Source organism: Cebidichthys violaceus, unplaced genomic scaffold (genome assembly GCF_023349555.1).
Source record: "Cebidichthys violaceus isolate CVI_PGR_0920_01 unplaced genomic scaffold, fCebVio1.0.p SCAF_22, whole genome shotgun sequence".
Classification (NCBI taxonomy): domain Eukaryota; kingdom Metazoa; phylum Chordata; class Actinopteri; order Perciformes; family Stichaeidae; genus Cebidichthys; species Cebidichthys violaceus.
In genome coordinates, this window is record NW_027176395.1 from 11252470 (window position 1) to 11268274 (window position 15805).

At 41.7% G+C, this 15805-nt stretch overlaps 2 protein-coding genes across 2 annotated transcripts; one reads left to right on the forward strand and one right to left on the reverse strand.

Moving 5' to 3' along the window:
• The first annotated feature begins 3634 nt into the window (after positions 1-3634).
• col10a1a (collagen, type X, alpha 1a) lies at positions 3635-8621 on the forward strand. Its single transcript, XM_068718105.1, has 3 exons — positions 3635-3703; positions 4044-4188; positions 6147-8621. Exons 2-3 carry the CDS (start codon positions 4059-4061, stop codon positions 7979-7981), a joined length of 1965 nt encoding a protein of 654 aa, XP_068574206.1. The 5' UTR covers positions 3635-3703; positions 4044-4058; the 3' UTR covers positions 7982-8621.
• Positions 8622-11108: 2487 nt separating this feature from the next.
• On the reverse strand, positions 11109-13795 carry marcksb (myristoylated alanine-rich protein kinase C substrate b). Its single transcript, XM_068718106.1, has 2 exons — positions 13430-13795; positions 11109-12422 (listed from the first exon to the last, which is right to left on the reverse strand). The coding sequence occupies exons 1-2, from the start codon at positions 13523-13525 to the stop codon at positions 11850-11852; spliced, it is 669 nt and encodes a 222-aa protein (XP_068574207.1). The 5' UTR covers positions 13526-13795; the 3' UTR covers positions 11109-11849.
• Positions 13796-15805: the final 2010 nt, after the last annotated feature.

Here is a 15805-nt window from a genome sequence, read left to right on the forward strand (position 1 = left end):
ATAATAATTTGCATAATCTCAACAGGTATTGGAGGTGGAAGTAGACATTTTCTAGGCAAAACAACAATGCAGAAATACTCTATCACAACAAAAAGCAAAGAAGTGTTATATATCTAAATATACTGAACAGTGAACATACTGAAAGTAAAAGTACTCGTAATGCAGAAAGACCCATTTCAGAAAAAAAAAATATTAGATTATAAAATTAGATAAAGGACTAATAAGGGATGTCCTCCCTAGTCGACTAATTGGTCACTTTGGTCTTGGTCAACTGAGATTTCTTAGTCGATTAGATCTTTTTTTAATGCTAAACGACTTATTCCCAAGAATCTCGTGAGCACATCTCTGGTAAACAAAATATATAAAGTTATGCTTCTGGGTGATTCTTTTTGGAGAAACTCAGATCTGTTGATTAAATCCACAAATTGATTAGTCAACAAAATTGTGTTAGTAGACAGAAAGTTTCTTTGGTCGTGGACAGCCTTGCTAATTATGATGTATCAGTGCGTAAGCATTAATGCAGCTGGTAAAGGTGGTGCAAGTTTTACGACTTTATACTGCTAGGTATAGCTTAGTCTATAATAACAATTATAATTTGTCAGTTGATCATATTTTACATATTATAATTTGAATCAGCAAATTAACTAACTAAAGCTGTCAGATAAATGTAGTGGGGTAAAAATTACAATATTTTCCTCTGAATAAAGAGTAGAAGTATAAAGTGGCATAAAACGGAAACACTGAATGAAAGTACCTCAAAATTGTAGTTACAATACTTAAGTAAATGTACTTAGTTCCTTTCCACCACCACAAAAAAACATGTAAAACAAAATCTCAAATCAATGTGATCCTAAAACAAGAGACTGTGCAGCTGTCATGTGCTCTCAGTGACTTTGGGTGTGTCATGTTCATAATTGGCCATTTTTGTATTTTTCCAAATGCTGTAAAGGCGTTTTATATCATATATCGAGTGTATGAAGTGACATGAAACTGAAAGCGTATTTTACAGTGAGGGTCTCTCCACAATATAAGGGCAAAGCGACGTCACCGCTTTCAGCTTGAAGGCTGTTAACCTAATTCCTAATGGTTATTACAATGAAGCCTGCCGACCACATCAAGCTGCTGCGGTACTGTAATGAGATGAGCAGAGAGAGGGCTCTACTGTGCACTTTCACAGCCTTCAATTTCACCACTATAAGCACAAGGACACAGAGTCCTTCTCAAATGAATGCAGTGGCGTGTTTAGAAAATAAAAAAGAGGCTGTAAGCATATAAACAACATCCAAATTACACTGTTAATTCAAGTCTTCTTCCAGCCAAAGTATACTCTGGTTCCAAAGCTCAGCATGAATGTTTCTGCCTCTTTGTAGGTTCACATGAGGATGCAGGTTGTTGTTTTTGTCTATTTTGTCATTTTTATGCAGAAAGAAGTGAATCATTGTCCTCTCGAAGGACTAAAAACAGAGAACTCTTCTGCAGTGGTTTAGCTATGTTTGAAAAACATAAATAAACTGGATTTATCTGAGCCTATAAACATATGAATTCCTAACTCCACCCTCTCTTGTTCTGTCCTTTCATCTAAATCTTTCTACAACTGGCGGAGCTGGACACAAGCATGAAGAGATTTTGAAATAATATTTTATAACTGAAAGATATCAAATGGATAAACATGATTTTGCTCGGCTGGTAAAGCAAGACCAAACATGTGCGATCAAGATGAAAATACGATACGTGTACATGTAATGTGACATTTCTCTATCATCACACAGCCTCAGGTAGTCACTCTGCACCTTTTTGCTGTGAGCAGTCGCTCTTGTCTCAGTTATGAACAGAATTTCAAACATTTGGAAATGAAGATCACAAATTAAATTATGTTTTATTTGACAGGAAGAGCAAACTTAAACAATGCTTGCCAGACATGATTAAGTGCTATAAGCCAGCAAAGGTAGCATTTTGGAAAATTGCTGATAATTTGTTCTAATTTCCAGGGGGGAAAAAAGGGTTCAAACAAGCTCCATGTGTTACAATATTTAATTATACCCCTGTTGAAATACGCCTGTCACTGTCACGTGTTGTATAGGCGCCTCAAATAGAAACATGGTGAATATGGTGAAGGCCTCAATCAGGCATCATCATTCTGCCAACATACACATGTTGGCAGCAATATGTACGTGTATACATTATAAGAACACAGGAAGAGCATGTACCATAAATGGGCCTATGTTCATGAAGCTTCTGGTATGGAATAGAGTACCCTACACATCGTCTACTTGTGAGTTTGAGAACATGTTATTATTTGGGTGTATGCATTTCCTATGTGGCCAGGCTTAAATTGAGAAATTACAGTTGGAGGATCTCAAAGTAAGCAAGGCAAGGTGGAGGGTGAGGGAGGATAATACTGGAGGATGGCGCTGATTGAGGAAATACAACATCATGACAGAAAGTAGATGTAATTGTAGGAATAGGCCTGAAACCTCTGATGATGTATTTGCACTGAGAGGACCAAAAATAACAAGAGACCACAGGGGCATGGCCACTTCCCTGCAGCAGCAGCACCTAACACCATGGAGAGGTACTCTGCAATAGTAAAATCTGCCCTCTGGTGTCCAAACATCTGTACTGCATATGAGGGCTGTCGTACACTGGGGAGCATTCACAAGACTGCACAGAAACAAGCCCAAATGTCTTTTCCAGTGGCTCCTTATATACTTTTATTAGCTGTTTTGAGTGGGACACACTTGTAAAAATACACAACTTAAGAAAAAGTGTTCATCCTGAAATAGAGACTGAAATCAAAGGCCTCTTTGTCCTCTATAAGCCAAGCCACAATGACAAGCTGATCAAATAATACCCAGGAAATGTACAAAACTAAATGTATGAAAAACTAAATTTGTGAATACCTTAAATGATACATCAGGAATAGACATAATAATTTGCTTTAAATCTAAGGCAAACTAAAATCTCCAGTACCTTTCATGGCACTCTGGGTAACCTTTCCCCACCATCTCCCTTGTTTACCTTATCATGGCAGGCGTGGAGGTGCCCAGACAGTCAGGAAAGGTAGAGGCGAGTTTCCGCCAGCCGGCTGGACAAGATGTATATTTGCAAATGTGGCTGCTACTGTACATCCTCAATGCAAGCTTTGTGAAGCAACACAGGTGCCACAGCAAAACTGGTGTTGTTTTTCAAAGACGTGTTCAAACACAGGGTCTTATAAGCCTTCAATAATATAAACATGTCCTGAGCATACGAAAAGTAAAATGTTGATAAAAACTGTATACAGATGAATAGAAAGGTGTTATTAAATTAAGTTTATTCCTCCTTCATAGCTTGTTTGTGTTCATTCTTTATATATTTGATTATTTTTGCTTTGTACATGATTATTTTCTAGTTCAGAAGAAGACTGAAATAAGTAATAATCATGTGTCTGGATATTCAAGACATGGAGGCACCCTGATGTGACATGCCCGCCTTGGGCAGATCTGTTCGCTAATTACAGCCTAGCTCTGAGGAGGGAGGTACTTGCATGGTGGGGGCTTTTTTTTTTTTTTTAATGATGCAAAGGGTAGATATAGTATAAATACCTGCATCATTGTACTGGAAGGCAGCATATCCTCAGTTGTGCTCCTACCCTAAGGATATACAGCAGTACCAGGAGCTCTCTGGTGCTGAGGAGATTGTTTTTTACCCTCTTTGGATGCTGGTATGTGTATTTTCTCTTCCTCTCTAAACAACTCTCTCTAGGCTTTGTCTAGGCCTTGAGTCTGTTCCTATGGCAGGCTGGGGAAGGGATTTTGGCTGGCTTGGAGCATCCTGGCTGATATTTAAAGAGGCCAAAAGAATGCTCAGGCTGAAAGAAAAAAATTAAATGTACACCCTGTCTCTCTACCTTATCCTATCTTATTAGTTGTCCATTGAGTTTCTGTAAAGGTGTCCAGCCTGTACACTTAGCTGAGAAAGTTTTTAAGCTCTAGAGACAACGCTTGCTGACACTTTGTACCTCTAAAATTGTTGTGCTGACTGTCTTCTTTCTTCTTTTGAAGATTTGACTGTGCAAGATGGACGTACGAGTAGCAAGCATCTTCGTTATCATGGTGGCCTTTACAGCCGCCCATGGGGACCGGTATGTGGTGAAGAAGCTGATGAAGGCTGCCCCTCAGTACCAGCCCTACTCTGTGAAGAGCCACGGTAAGAAAACGCAGCCTCCTGCTCTCTATGGGTTTTTGAAAACAGAACATGCTAGCATTTCCCCTGTTTTTGTCTAGTGTTTCCTTACACAAGTTGGATCTAAAGTCAGATTTTCTTCTCTAAAGACAACAATGAGCAACATTTCATGACAGTCTTGCCTTACCTTTGAATCATCTTGAAGCATCTTTGTTGTAGCAAACATGAGCAGCACAAACAGCCAGACAGATGCTGGCCACAGCCAGCTGCACTTTACTTTGAAATCTGAACTCCACCTTGTGCTGGAACTGCCTTGTGCTCTGATTGGCTGCAGCAGTATGCTTGCTTCTCCAATCACAAAGTTAATTTAAATGTATGATTTGAATAACAAGGCTTATTTACTGAGTGCAGAGCTTTGCAGTTTTATTTTTCTAGAAGTCATAGGGTACATACATGCACCTAGAAGTGGGGACTTTTTTCACAATTTTTTTGTAGTTTACTTTATTTGTTCTTTTATTCAACAAAGGCAATCACATTAGCAACATTGTATGAATTAAATGATTTTGGGACTTTTTCCTTTTGAGATCAAGATTGTTAAATCGATAGACACAATTTAAATACTTGTTTGAGACTGCCTTTGTTGACTATTTGGTTCAAATGTGCATTGCATGATCTTCAATTCAGAGGAACCACTCATGTATTCTGGATAAAACTACTGTTGTTTTCAATACATCTAGTGTGTTAGATTTTACATATATGTTTCTCATTTGAATCATTTTAGTTGTAAATGTTGCCTGTTCTTTTGCTTTCAGACACGTATACTCCTCAATGCACATTTCAGTTCATTTCAAACACAAGTTCACTTTGCTTTTTGCAAAGATTCCCCATGCAAAACGAGAAAAAGATCTAGATTTCTAGAATATGCAGAGATTTACTGCACTTTAAATGTGGTAATTATAGGCATGGTCTTGAGTGTTGGCTAAAATGCAATATATGATATGAAATGTTGCTTCTGTGTGAATCAGCATACTATTCTTACTTGAGAAAGTAGCTGTTAGTGAATTATTTTTAGTTTGACACTGTCAATTACAGTTCAGTCACCCAGCAGTGTGGTTTGTTTGGGTGTGCCTGCTTCACACAGAAGTAGAAACATCTGTTTGGCTTTATCCAAACTCGGCTCAGGAGTGAGCCTTAAACACATGTGACCACATTAAGGCAGCAAATAAAATAAAAAAAAATGCTCCTTCTAATTTAGACCAACTGTTTGACAAACAAGTCACAAACTGCCTCTTGAAGCTCTTTGACCTGCACAGTATGAAAAATAGATCAAACATATTATTTAAAACAAAATGTCTCTGCAAAAAGAAAGCAGAGACAAGTTTTTACATTTATTTTGAAGGATTTGCAAGTTTAGGATTTGAAGAGGGATTTTATAAAACTGTGCCAGTGACTCTTTACTCAAAACCTCAGGACATTGGTTCCTGAGATTACAACTTGTCCTGCCTCCAGGAATCAAATATCATTGAATTTTGAGAATTATTTTATAATAATCCCAATTTCTTTTTTTTTACTTTATCATGAAATACTGAAGAGCAATGAATGAGAGCTGCATTCATTAGAGCGTTTGTGTTTTTCATCTCACATTTGATTGTTGAACATCCATGTTGCTAGTCAACAAGATACTACGAAAGATCATTCAAGCTCACATACACTCAGACCTGAGAGCTTGCATCCATACTCTTGTACTTTTTGTCACTTTTTGTCACTTGAATGGGTTAATAATGGGAATATGATGCACAGACTATAGGTAGACCTATACATTAATTTATATTGTCATAAAAAAAACTAAATAAAAGATTTTGGAATGTACTCTTATATACTTGTCCCAAGCTCTAACTAGCTAACTACTAGTTATTTTAATTTGAGCACTTTTTGGTTCTTGTGTTCGGTGATACTGATGGATTCTGTTTCACTCTTCTCAGTGGTGTCAGTGGCAGGTGAGCCTGGTGCTCCAGGTGAACCTGGCCCTGAGGGGCCTGCTGGCCCTCCTGGCCCCCCAGGTGAGAGTGCTGAAGGTCTGCCTGGACCTCAAGGACCTGCTGGACCTCCCGGAGCTCCTGGTCGCTCCATTGCTGGCAAACCTGGTTCCCCAGGTGGACCTGGCAAACCTGGCAGCCATGGGGCACCTGGTGAGAAGGGAGACACCGGAGCCTCTGGCCTTCAGGGACCAAGGGGAGCCCCTGGATCCGCTGGAAGCCCTGGACCCTCTGGCCTCTCTGCCACTGGCAAGCCTGGATCTTCAGGTCTTCCTGGACCAATGGGACCTAGAGGAGAGTCTGGTCTGAAAGGACATCCAGGTGTACCTGGCCTGCCAGGTGCTAAGGGTGATAGAGGGGTGGGAATTCAAGGACCTCAGGGTGAGACAGGGCCTGAAGGATCCATGGGCGCACCTGGACAACCAGGTGAGTCTGGAGTTGGAAAGCCAGGCAAATCAGGTATGCCAGGGGAGCCAGGAAAGTCAGGAACCCCAGGTAGGGATGGTGCTACAGGTCCCATGGGACCACAGGGACCTAAGGGACACACAGGTGCCCCAGGTGTAGGTATGTCAGGTAAACCAGGAGAGAATGGTGCCCCAGGTCTGCCTGGCGCAGCTGGCCCTAAAGGCCACCAGGGACCTACTGGAGCCACTGGTGCCCCTGGAGTCCCAGGATATGGAAAGCCAGGTGCAAATGGGGAGAAGGGAGAGAGGGGATCTACAGGTGCCACAGGTGCCACAGGTGCAAAGGGTGAGCAAGGTCCAACAGGATATACTGGTGCTACTGGTGCAAGTGGCCCCACTGGTCCTGCTGGACCTCAGGGGCCAGTAGGTTTCCCAGGTGAAGCCGGCGCTGCTGGCTCTAAAGGTGACACAGGTTCAACTGGAGCTCAGGGATCTAAGGGAAACAAGGGAGATCAGGGAGCACAGGGTTTCACAGGCAAGCAGGGTTATCCAGGCGCAGCTGGTCCTCCTGGACCCAGAGGTGCCACTGGACCCACAGGTGACAAAGGTCATGGTGGTGCCCCTGGTACCCCAGGTTCCCCAGGTATTCCAGGCCCTGCTGGACCTAAAGGTCATCCCGGCCGTGCAGGTGAGCCAGGTGCCTCTGGTTCTGATGGTGCTCCAGGTTCCAGAGGACCGTCTGGGCCTCAAGGTCCGTCTGGTGCTCCCGGCCTTAAAGGACACCCAGGTCTGCCTGGTCCCTCTGGCCCTGCCGGTTTGGCTGCTAAGGGTGTCCCCGGACCTCAGGGTCCCCCTGGTCAGCCTGGTGAGAATGGTGCTGATGGAGCCAGTGGCCCAGCTGGCCCTCCTGGTGTCCCTGGTCCTCCTGGTGAGGTTGTGTTTGAGAAAGGCATGGGAATGGGTGAGGTTATGGTCAAGTCCCCCATGTCTGCTTTCACTGCATCTCTGATCACTCCCTACCCTGCTGATGGTACCCCCATTAAGTTTGACCAGATTGTGTACAATGCTGAGAATCACTATGACCCTGAGACTGGCATCTTCACTTGCCAAGTTCCTGGAGTTTACTATTTCTCCTACAGCATCCATGTTAATGGAGCTCATGCCCTGGTGGCTTTGTACAAGAATGGCCAGCCCGTTATGTTCACTTATGATGAGTACAGCAAGGGCTTCTTGGACCAGATGTCCGGTAGTGCTGTCCTCTTGCTGGATGAGCAGGACACAGTCTATGTCCAGATCCCTGACGAAGAGGCCAATGGTGTCTTTGCAGCCGAGAACGTCCACTGCTCTTTCTCTGGGTTCCTCATTGCTTCAACGTGATGCGTTGATACAGTAGTTCCCAAAAGCCAACCAACTAAATTTGCAACGTATTTCTCAAACTAAAGTAAACTCCCTGTTCATTTTTCCTCAAACAAACAGACAGGCAGTTCACCCTTCTTTGAGGAATAGTAGCATCTCGACTTGAAAACTACAAGAAATAGGTGCTTAGAAGAAGGAAAACTAATTTATGAAAACAGGTGATCAGGGATGGGGGAAGCAATCCACAAAGTTACCAGTGAGCTTTTTTAATGGAGACAGCATGTGAAATCGAGGTGTTATAACTGTGTTTTGTCCTGACTTTTCCTTTTTTTCCACTCTGTTCCTTTCCTTTAATATTGACTTCAACTGGTGATTCTTAATTCAATGTTTGTCTGTTTTCTTTTTTTGTGCCTGCTTGTTTTTGTTTGGGTGACCAATAATCTTATCAAAAGTACACAAATACTTTCTGTGCACCATGTTGTAACTGTTATCCTTGTATGTGACTTGAATATTGTGAAATGGTAATGGTCAAATTGACCGTTATGATGAAACAAGTCACCAGAATACTGTCATACAAACACAAACTACCAGCAACAACGATGTATCCCTGAACATGCATTATGTCATGTAAAGCATAATGACCAAAATAAAAGATGTCTAAAAAATATTTTGTCTCAGAATCACTTTTTTTAAATGTAACCTAAATAGTTTTGAACATTTGATTAAATATCCTACAGACAAATGACTTACATGTGCATATGCAATAATACAAAAAGTCTCTTTTAGATCTTAGTTAATCAATTACACTGAATAGTCCTCTTTAAACTAGTTTGACTTTGTATTTCATGTAGGCATTGCACAAAATGAATACTCTGTAAAGAACATTTCACTTGCCCCCTAATGCATTGGGGTCAGAAGTCAACTACAGAGTAATGCTCATTTGGCCTGATTCGTAGGCCTACACCAATTCAGAATCCCCTTGCTATTACTGATATACTGTATACAGAAAAGCTCATGTAAAAGGGTTTGCACTCTTGAATTCAGACTGTTCAGTACTGCCAGGTACATGATGCCAAGGTAAACACTCCCTTAATGTAAACTGTAACAAGGCCTCAAATTTTATATGTTTATCTGTGTTCCGTCTGGAGTAAGCAGTTACTTTATCTGTCAAATAAACAGTACAATTTAAAGTGTAGTATAATATAACATAAAACTGAAATATTGACTCATGAACAGTACTTGAGTAAATGTACTTAGTTACTGACACACCACTGGTCGCTGTATAGAAGCTGAGATAGATGAGTATCGTAAAGTATACATTTCTCCCCACATAATGGCCCCTGGTTGCCTGCTTTGGAGCCAAAGTTTACAACAACTACTCTACCGTGGAAGTCTGGATATGGGTGTGCTGAAAATAGTCAACATGTGGAATGAGGGACAGGGATGGTCTTCGGACAGGCCAGCAGCTGTTTGATCTTCCCTGGGAGAGAGAGCGAGACAGTGGTTAGGTGAGGGGCCTCGAGGGACAGAAGAGAGAGGAAGCTGGGTGATGGAAACCGCTGGGGATTGCCATCTGAGAGGACTGCCATTCAGAGACGGTCTGCGGTCGGTGCATGAGGTGGGACAGGCAGGAACACAGACCGAGTGCTGCCTCTGGACGACTCCGCAAGCCACACTCCAAAATTATCAGTTGCACTTGAAGGAATATTTGTCCCTTTGATATATATTTAATTTTTTAGCAGCCACACCTGGTTGCATGTATTTGTATGTATTTATCCTCTATACTGTATCCATTTGTAAAGGAAGAACCTGAAGACGCTTAAGCTGGAAGATGAAGAGGGTGTGTGGCATTATTGAATACTGTACTGTTTGTTATTGTGCTTTCCTTGTTTTGACCTGCCAAGGGACGACAGATGTGAATTAGCTTAAAGCTATAATCTTGTACGGTGCATCAAATGGTGACATTTATGTTTTAAACTGTATATGGTCCCTTTTAAATAAAATACTGCATGTGAGGCACGCTGGAGGCCAAAATAAGCAGCAAATCCCTCAACAACCTGACCAAGATGGACGTGGAGACCAGGAGGCAGAAATAGAAATATTATGTGTAAAACACACCCTGCTTGCGGTGGCCAGAGCTGCAGTACACTGGGTTAAACTGGGTGCAAAGGAAATGGAGGGTTTGGAAATGAGCACGGGTGCAGATGTGGGTGACTAAAAACACCCTGGAGAGTCTTCTCTTAAAAAGATTCTGGTGTTTGGTAAAAGGAATCCCAACACGTCCATGGTTAGAGGAAGCATGACTTAGGTATGTGCTGCAGTCCATACTAAAACTACACGCCATAAAAATGTTTGTTTCAAACACTAACATTTATGGTGCAAAGCGAGCGGCTACAAACCTCCCCCGAATCTTATTTCATAATTACGCTGTGGCTGTTCCCTCAGTAAGTCGGTCATTTCCTAAAAATATTGCAAGGCGATGAGCACGTCTCAATTTATCCCATTTGCAAATACATTTTAGGATTTGCTTACTGGGGCCTAAAAGGTGGAATTCACTTCTCTTTTGTCATTGCTTTTTCTCCAAATAAATCACTGAATTTAATGGAGGGTGTCCTCTTTTTATGTGAATATGTTCCCAACTCCTGAAAAAGTAGCATTTTTCCTTTCACAGGGACCGTACACTACGTTATCTTGATGCAATTATACAACCCAATTATAGTTATTTTGAGATTCTAAAGCAATTTTTTTAAATGCTTCTTTATAGTGAGTGAAACTTTCCCTGATATATTTCTACAATGCACCACACGAGGGTGCTGTAAAGTAAAGAATCAACGTGAGCACATTTTCCTCCAGTATCTGCTGTCACACTACCCAATCTCAAGCAGATATTCCACTAACAGATTTATAAAAAAATATAGTTCGGAGTGCCACTTCAGTCTTCATCGGTGCTCACAGGAAATAAAACTCAACGCCTATAACCAGTTTGTAGGCAATGTGAAATTCTATATTTAATAAGATGAATCCTCAGAGAAGGGAAAAAATAAATAAATAAAAAATTGGATGCTGTTCCAACTATTTCACCCAAAACTTGTGTGCTTTGACGTAGATTTGTAAGTTTGGTAAATCACACCTCGATGCAAAATTTGCTTAAAACATCTCCCAATTTTATTCAATCTTACAAATGGTGAAAAACAAGAAAAACTTCATTTACAATGGGTAATCTGTTAAAAACGTCAGTCATTTAGGTACATCTCAGTCATAAAACCAGTAATATCAAAGTCTATACAACGTGCATTACTACAGAGTTTTGAAATGGTGGAATCTAATGGGTAGTGATGAGTACCTACTGTTTTGACAGTTAACTAAATCTACTTCATTCAGGAATGGTTGTGTCCACAGGAGTGTTGAGTTTAAGAGTTGTAAACAACTGTGCACTGCAAAGACAACATTTACGACTTGGTTTAGGACTTTCCCTTTAAATATCACAATGTGTCAAATCTTGCAGATATAGCTTTAGCTGCTACATCCAATTGCCCAGCACCAAATACCTTGATAAAATATGTCAAATTCAGCAACGTGTCAACACAGTCATGGTTTCATGTAGAAAAAAAAACATTCACACTCACATTCACACTTTCACACTTGGCCAATGTCACACATGCAAGCACCAATGGGCAGTGAGGAAGCAGCACACTCTCCAGTACACCTCCTGTCCATCACTGCCAAGGATCTTGCAGTCATTATGGATGAGATGGTTGCAGAATAGTAAACAAACACCAACAAAACAAAAAAAACCAAACAAACAAAAAAAAAAATCCCTGGTTTTAGACAAGTCCTCGCATTCCTTCAGACGGGCTCCTCCTTCATTCCGGTGTCTGGTCCAGCAGGATTACTCAGCGGTGGCTGTGGCCTCTGGACTGGCTGCCGTCTCGGTTTCAGTAGGTGAAGCCTCGGCTGGTTTCTCTTCTCCTCCTGCAGCTGCTGGTTCCTCTGCCTTCACCTCCTCCTCTTCAGCCTTTGGCTTCTCAGCTTCAGCCTCCTTGGTTCCCTCCTCAGCAGCCTCAGCTGGTTTGGCCTCCTCAGCGGCTGCTTCTTCTGCCACCGCCTTCTCTCCTTCGGCTGGTTCTGCTGCTCCTTCCTCGGCTGCCTCCTCAGACTCTTTCTTGGTCTTCTTAAATGAGAAGCCGCTGAGCTTGAAGGAGGGTTTCTTGAAGGAGAAACGCTTCTTCTTTTGCTTCCCATCCTCGCTGGTGGATGGAGTGCCTTCCTCCGGCTTCGCGGAAGCCTCTCCGTTTGTAGCCGCAGGCTCCTTCTCGCCGTTAGCCTCAGTAACCTCTACTTTCTCGCCTTCTTCTTTGGGCGCCTCCTCAGTAGGAGTGCTGCCGTTGGCCTGCACATCAGCTTTGTTGGCCTCCTCTGCAGCTGGAGAGGTATCCCCATTGGTCTTGGCATGGCCATTCTCCTGGAAAACAGAATAAAAAAAAACTCAATCTAAACATGCATATCACTGTGTTGTTTAAGTAAAAATTATCTGATTGATCTGTAATCATGCATCTGGGGCCAACACATGAACGTGTGTGCGTGTGTGTGTAAGACAACCCCCTGCCAAATCTGGCTTGCTGTGGAATTTAATCAAATGCATTGACTGGTAGTAACCAATAAGAAAATAGCCCTAAAACTGCAGCAACATCTGTTACTAGGAGAGTGACGACAGATCTGTGGCCCTCAGCAGTAGGCTAATCGGTTAGACCGCAGTACCGCCGGGATCCGCCAGGTGGCATTCAGTGCGGAGCCGGTGGCTACAACATAGGAATTTGGAGATTATTTTTCTCCCTTCTTTTAATGACCTGTGTAGTAAACCAATGCGTGTTCATTTAATTTTGATACATTTCTCCCATTCTACTCTGCCATTTTTTTGAATAATTTCTGTATTTTGTGGGTTGTGTGTGTTACAACAACGTGGCTCCTTCCTTCAATCTGGCAACAAAGGCGTGGTATGGTCTTTTAAAATGGCCATGCCACAGTGAGCAGACGCACACCATTTCAACCAAATTAATAATAAAAAAAAAAAAAACAGCCGCAATGTTTAGGAAGCTAAAGCCTCATAATAATATTTATAAATCAATCAAAAATTACATTTCAAAAACAACAATTTAGTGATAAACTATGCATTCGAGAGATTAGTTGTGTATATTCATATTGAAAAGATAAATCAAAGCCTGTGTCCATTTTTAGCATTTCAAAATAAAATGCATTAATAGGAAACAATGCTGCGATGTAAAATACGCCACTTAAAATGAAAACACTGAATTGTTGTGGATAACGTTACATGTGGCCACTTTCCCTGAATGCCGGTGAGCGTGCGGGTGCGCTACAGGGAACATGGAGCACGCCATTGAGTCAACGCATTGCTAAAACGAGACAAAATTCCACTCGAGCAATTAAGACTTAAATTAAAATGTAAGTTACCTGTCCGTTTGTCTTTGCTGCAACAGCTGCGCCTTCTGCTGGCTTTTCCACAGCGGCTTCCTCTTTTCCAGCGGTTTTGGAGGTTTGTGCTCCCATGCTTTTGGTGCAACAAAGGAACCCAACCGATCAAATGAATGAACAAAGACCGCAAGCTTCCTCCCCAAAAATCAAGTCAAGCACCGACACCTACTTCTCCGACCGAAGCCGATGAATCAGCCCGAAATCGAAATGACCGCAAAGGGACGTGTGGGAACTTGCAAAAATGTGGCAAAGATGCAAAAGAAACGCGAATTCTTTCAATTTTTTCTCGAGCGGAGTGTAAATGGAGAAATTGGCCCCGCCGCAAATGAGATGCGGAGTACAACGCCCAAGTCCACTGATGAATGGGCACTGGGGCTATGACGACAAAGCCACCCCGTCTCAACCAATCACAACTCCGGAATTCAACGAGCGGTGGGGGGGGGGGGGGGGGGGTCATGGAGAGACACAACAACATGGCCAACAACTTGTCTTTATGTCCATTTTAGAGTGCAGAAACTTGATTGTATTTCCCTCAAATAGCGACTGAGATTTCAAAGAGCTTTGCGGTGTCTAAACAGACAGCTAGATGCTGATTTCCACGATGGAATATCCCAGAAATCTTTGATAATCCAACACTAAGATAAACAATATGTTTTACAAAAACTACAAAAATGGCCAACATTTAATTTTACATGTAGATGACCTTCAATTCATACTAAGAGATATTCACTCTCTCCCTGGTTAATATTATATGTACATACTATAATGTACAACATAATGTGCAATATTATAGCCTGTAACATTATTTCATATGTTTGTAGATTGTAAAACATAGCTACCTAATTTAGAGTTAAATGTATCTCTCAATACACAAAGTTACAACAGACAGGGCCTCAGAATTTATTTACCACAACTTTTAATTTGCAAGTGCCAAAACAACAGCAACCGCTAAACTGAGAAAGTGCTGCTCAGCTGGTCTTATGTTTAATCACCACACACTCCTGACATATGCCTGTTCAGCACACAGGCATCCCCTGGAACTATAAGCCCCTGTGCCCACAACTTCCCTCATCCCTCTTCTTGCATAATAGCATCTTGTCTGCTTGTTGCAGCTGGAGAATCCCAGTGACCCAGATATAATGAGAGTTTATGGCCCTCTGCTCCAGCAGCCTGCAGTGCTCTGACTCCACCACCAGCCACAAGTCTCCTCGCTCTGCCATCACTGCATGACCCACATCCCCATGGTTACCTGTTCAAAATGGCTCCGAGGAAGAGGCTGCACGTCGAGGGCTTTTGCGATCACGACTTCTGTTTTTTTAGAGAAGTAGGGTGAGAGTGAGTTCCTAAAAGCGCAGACAACAGTTTGAGGATTAGGGTGACTTCTTTCACCCACCCTCTCTTCATCGGGCTAACTAGGCCACGCTCATTGTTGTGATATTCTGATTACATGCAAAACTGTGATTGTTATGGTGAGCTCCCATGAATATGTAAACCAGGGGACAAAGCCTGCAGGGCATGAAGTGTTTTCAACAAGCACCATGCAGCCCAGACATTCAGACATAAAGACTTCACCTGTCAGGAGGATACTGTATCATGGCAGGATCCTATGTGGAGGGGGCATTGTGTGTGCGTGTGTGTGTGCGCGTGTGTGTGCGCGTGTGTGTCAGCAAGTTGACTTATAAAAAGGCACAAATTAACACAAAATCTTAAACATACCAAAGGTTTAAACTTCTCACTGTAAATCATGTCAAATTCAACCCTTTACTGGTCCCATCTTTAAAAATCATCTTTATTTTTCTGCATTATTTTTGTTTTGTTTCTATGTGTGCTAACAACAAAAATAAATTGTTCTTTTGTCAATTCAGCAGTCTCATGTTTTTATTAAATTATGAGCCTCTACCGAACAGTTGAGATGTTCATTAATATATAACAGTAAACATGTCCATTTAATCTTGCTTTTTCCTGTTTTATAAAGGAAATATATGTAGGTTTTGGACTGTTGGCCGGACAAAACAAAACATTTCCCCTTGTACTCTGGGAAATTGATGGACAGTTTTCACTATTTTCTGATATTCAAAAGATAAAAAGATTAACTGATTAATAAATTAAAAAAAGAACTGAACATTCAATAATTAAAATGATTGATAACTGATGCGTCTTTTGTGGCAGTAATGGTAGGGTTGGTAGTTTGATTCTTCCTGTCCACATGTGAAAGTGTTGTTGAGCCACTGAATGCATTTTCAGTCACCCAAATAAACCTGCAGGTTTGGTTTGTTGAAGTCTGGCCAGCGGTTAAACTGCTGCAAAACTGAAAGACTATTAACTTAATAGAGGTCAACTTTGTAATTCATTATG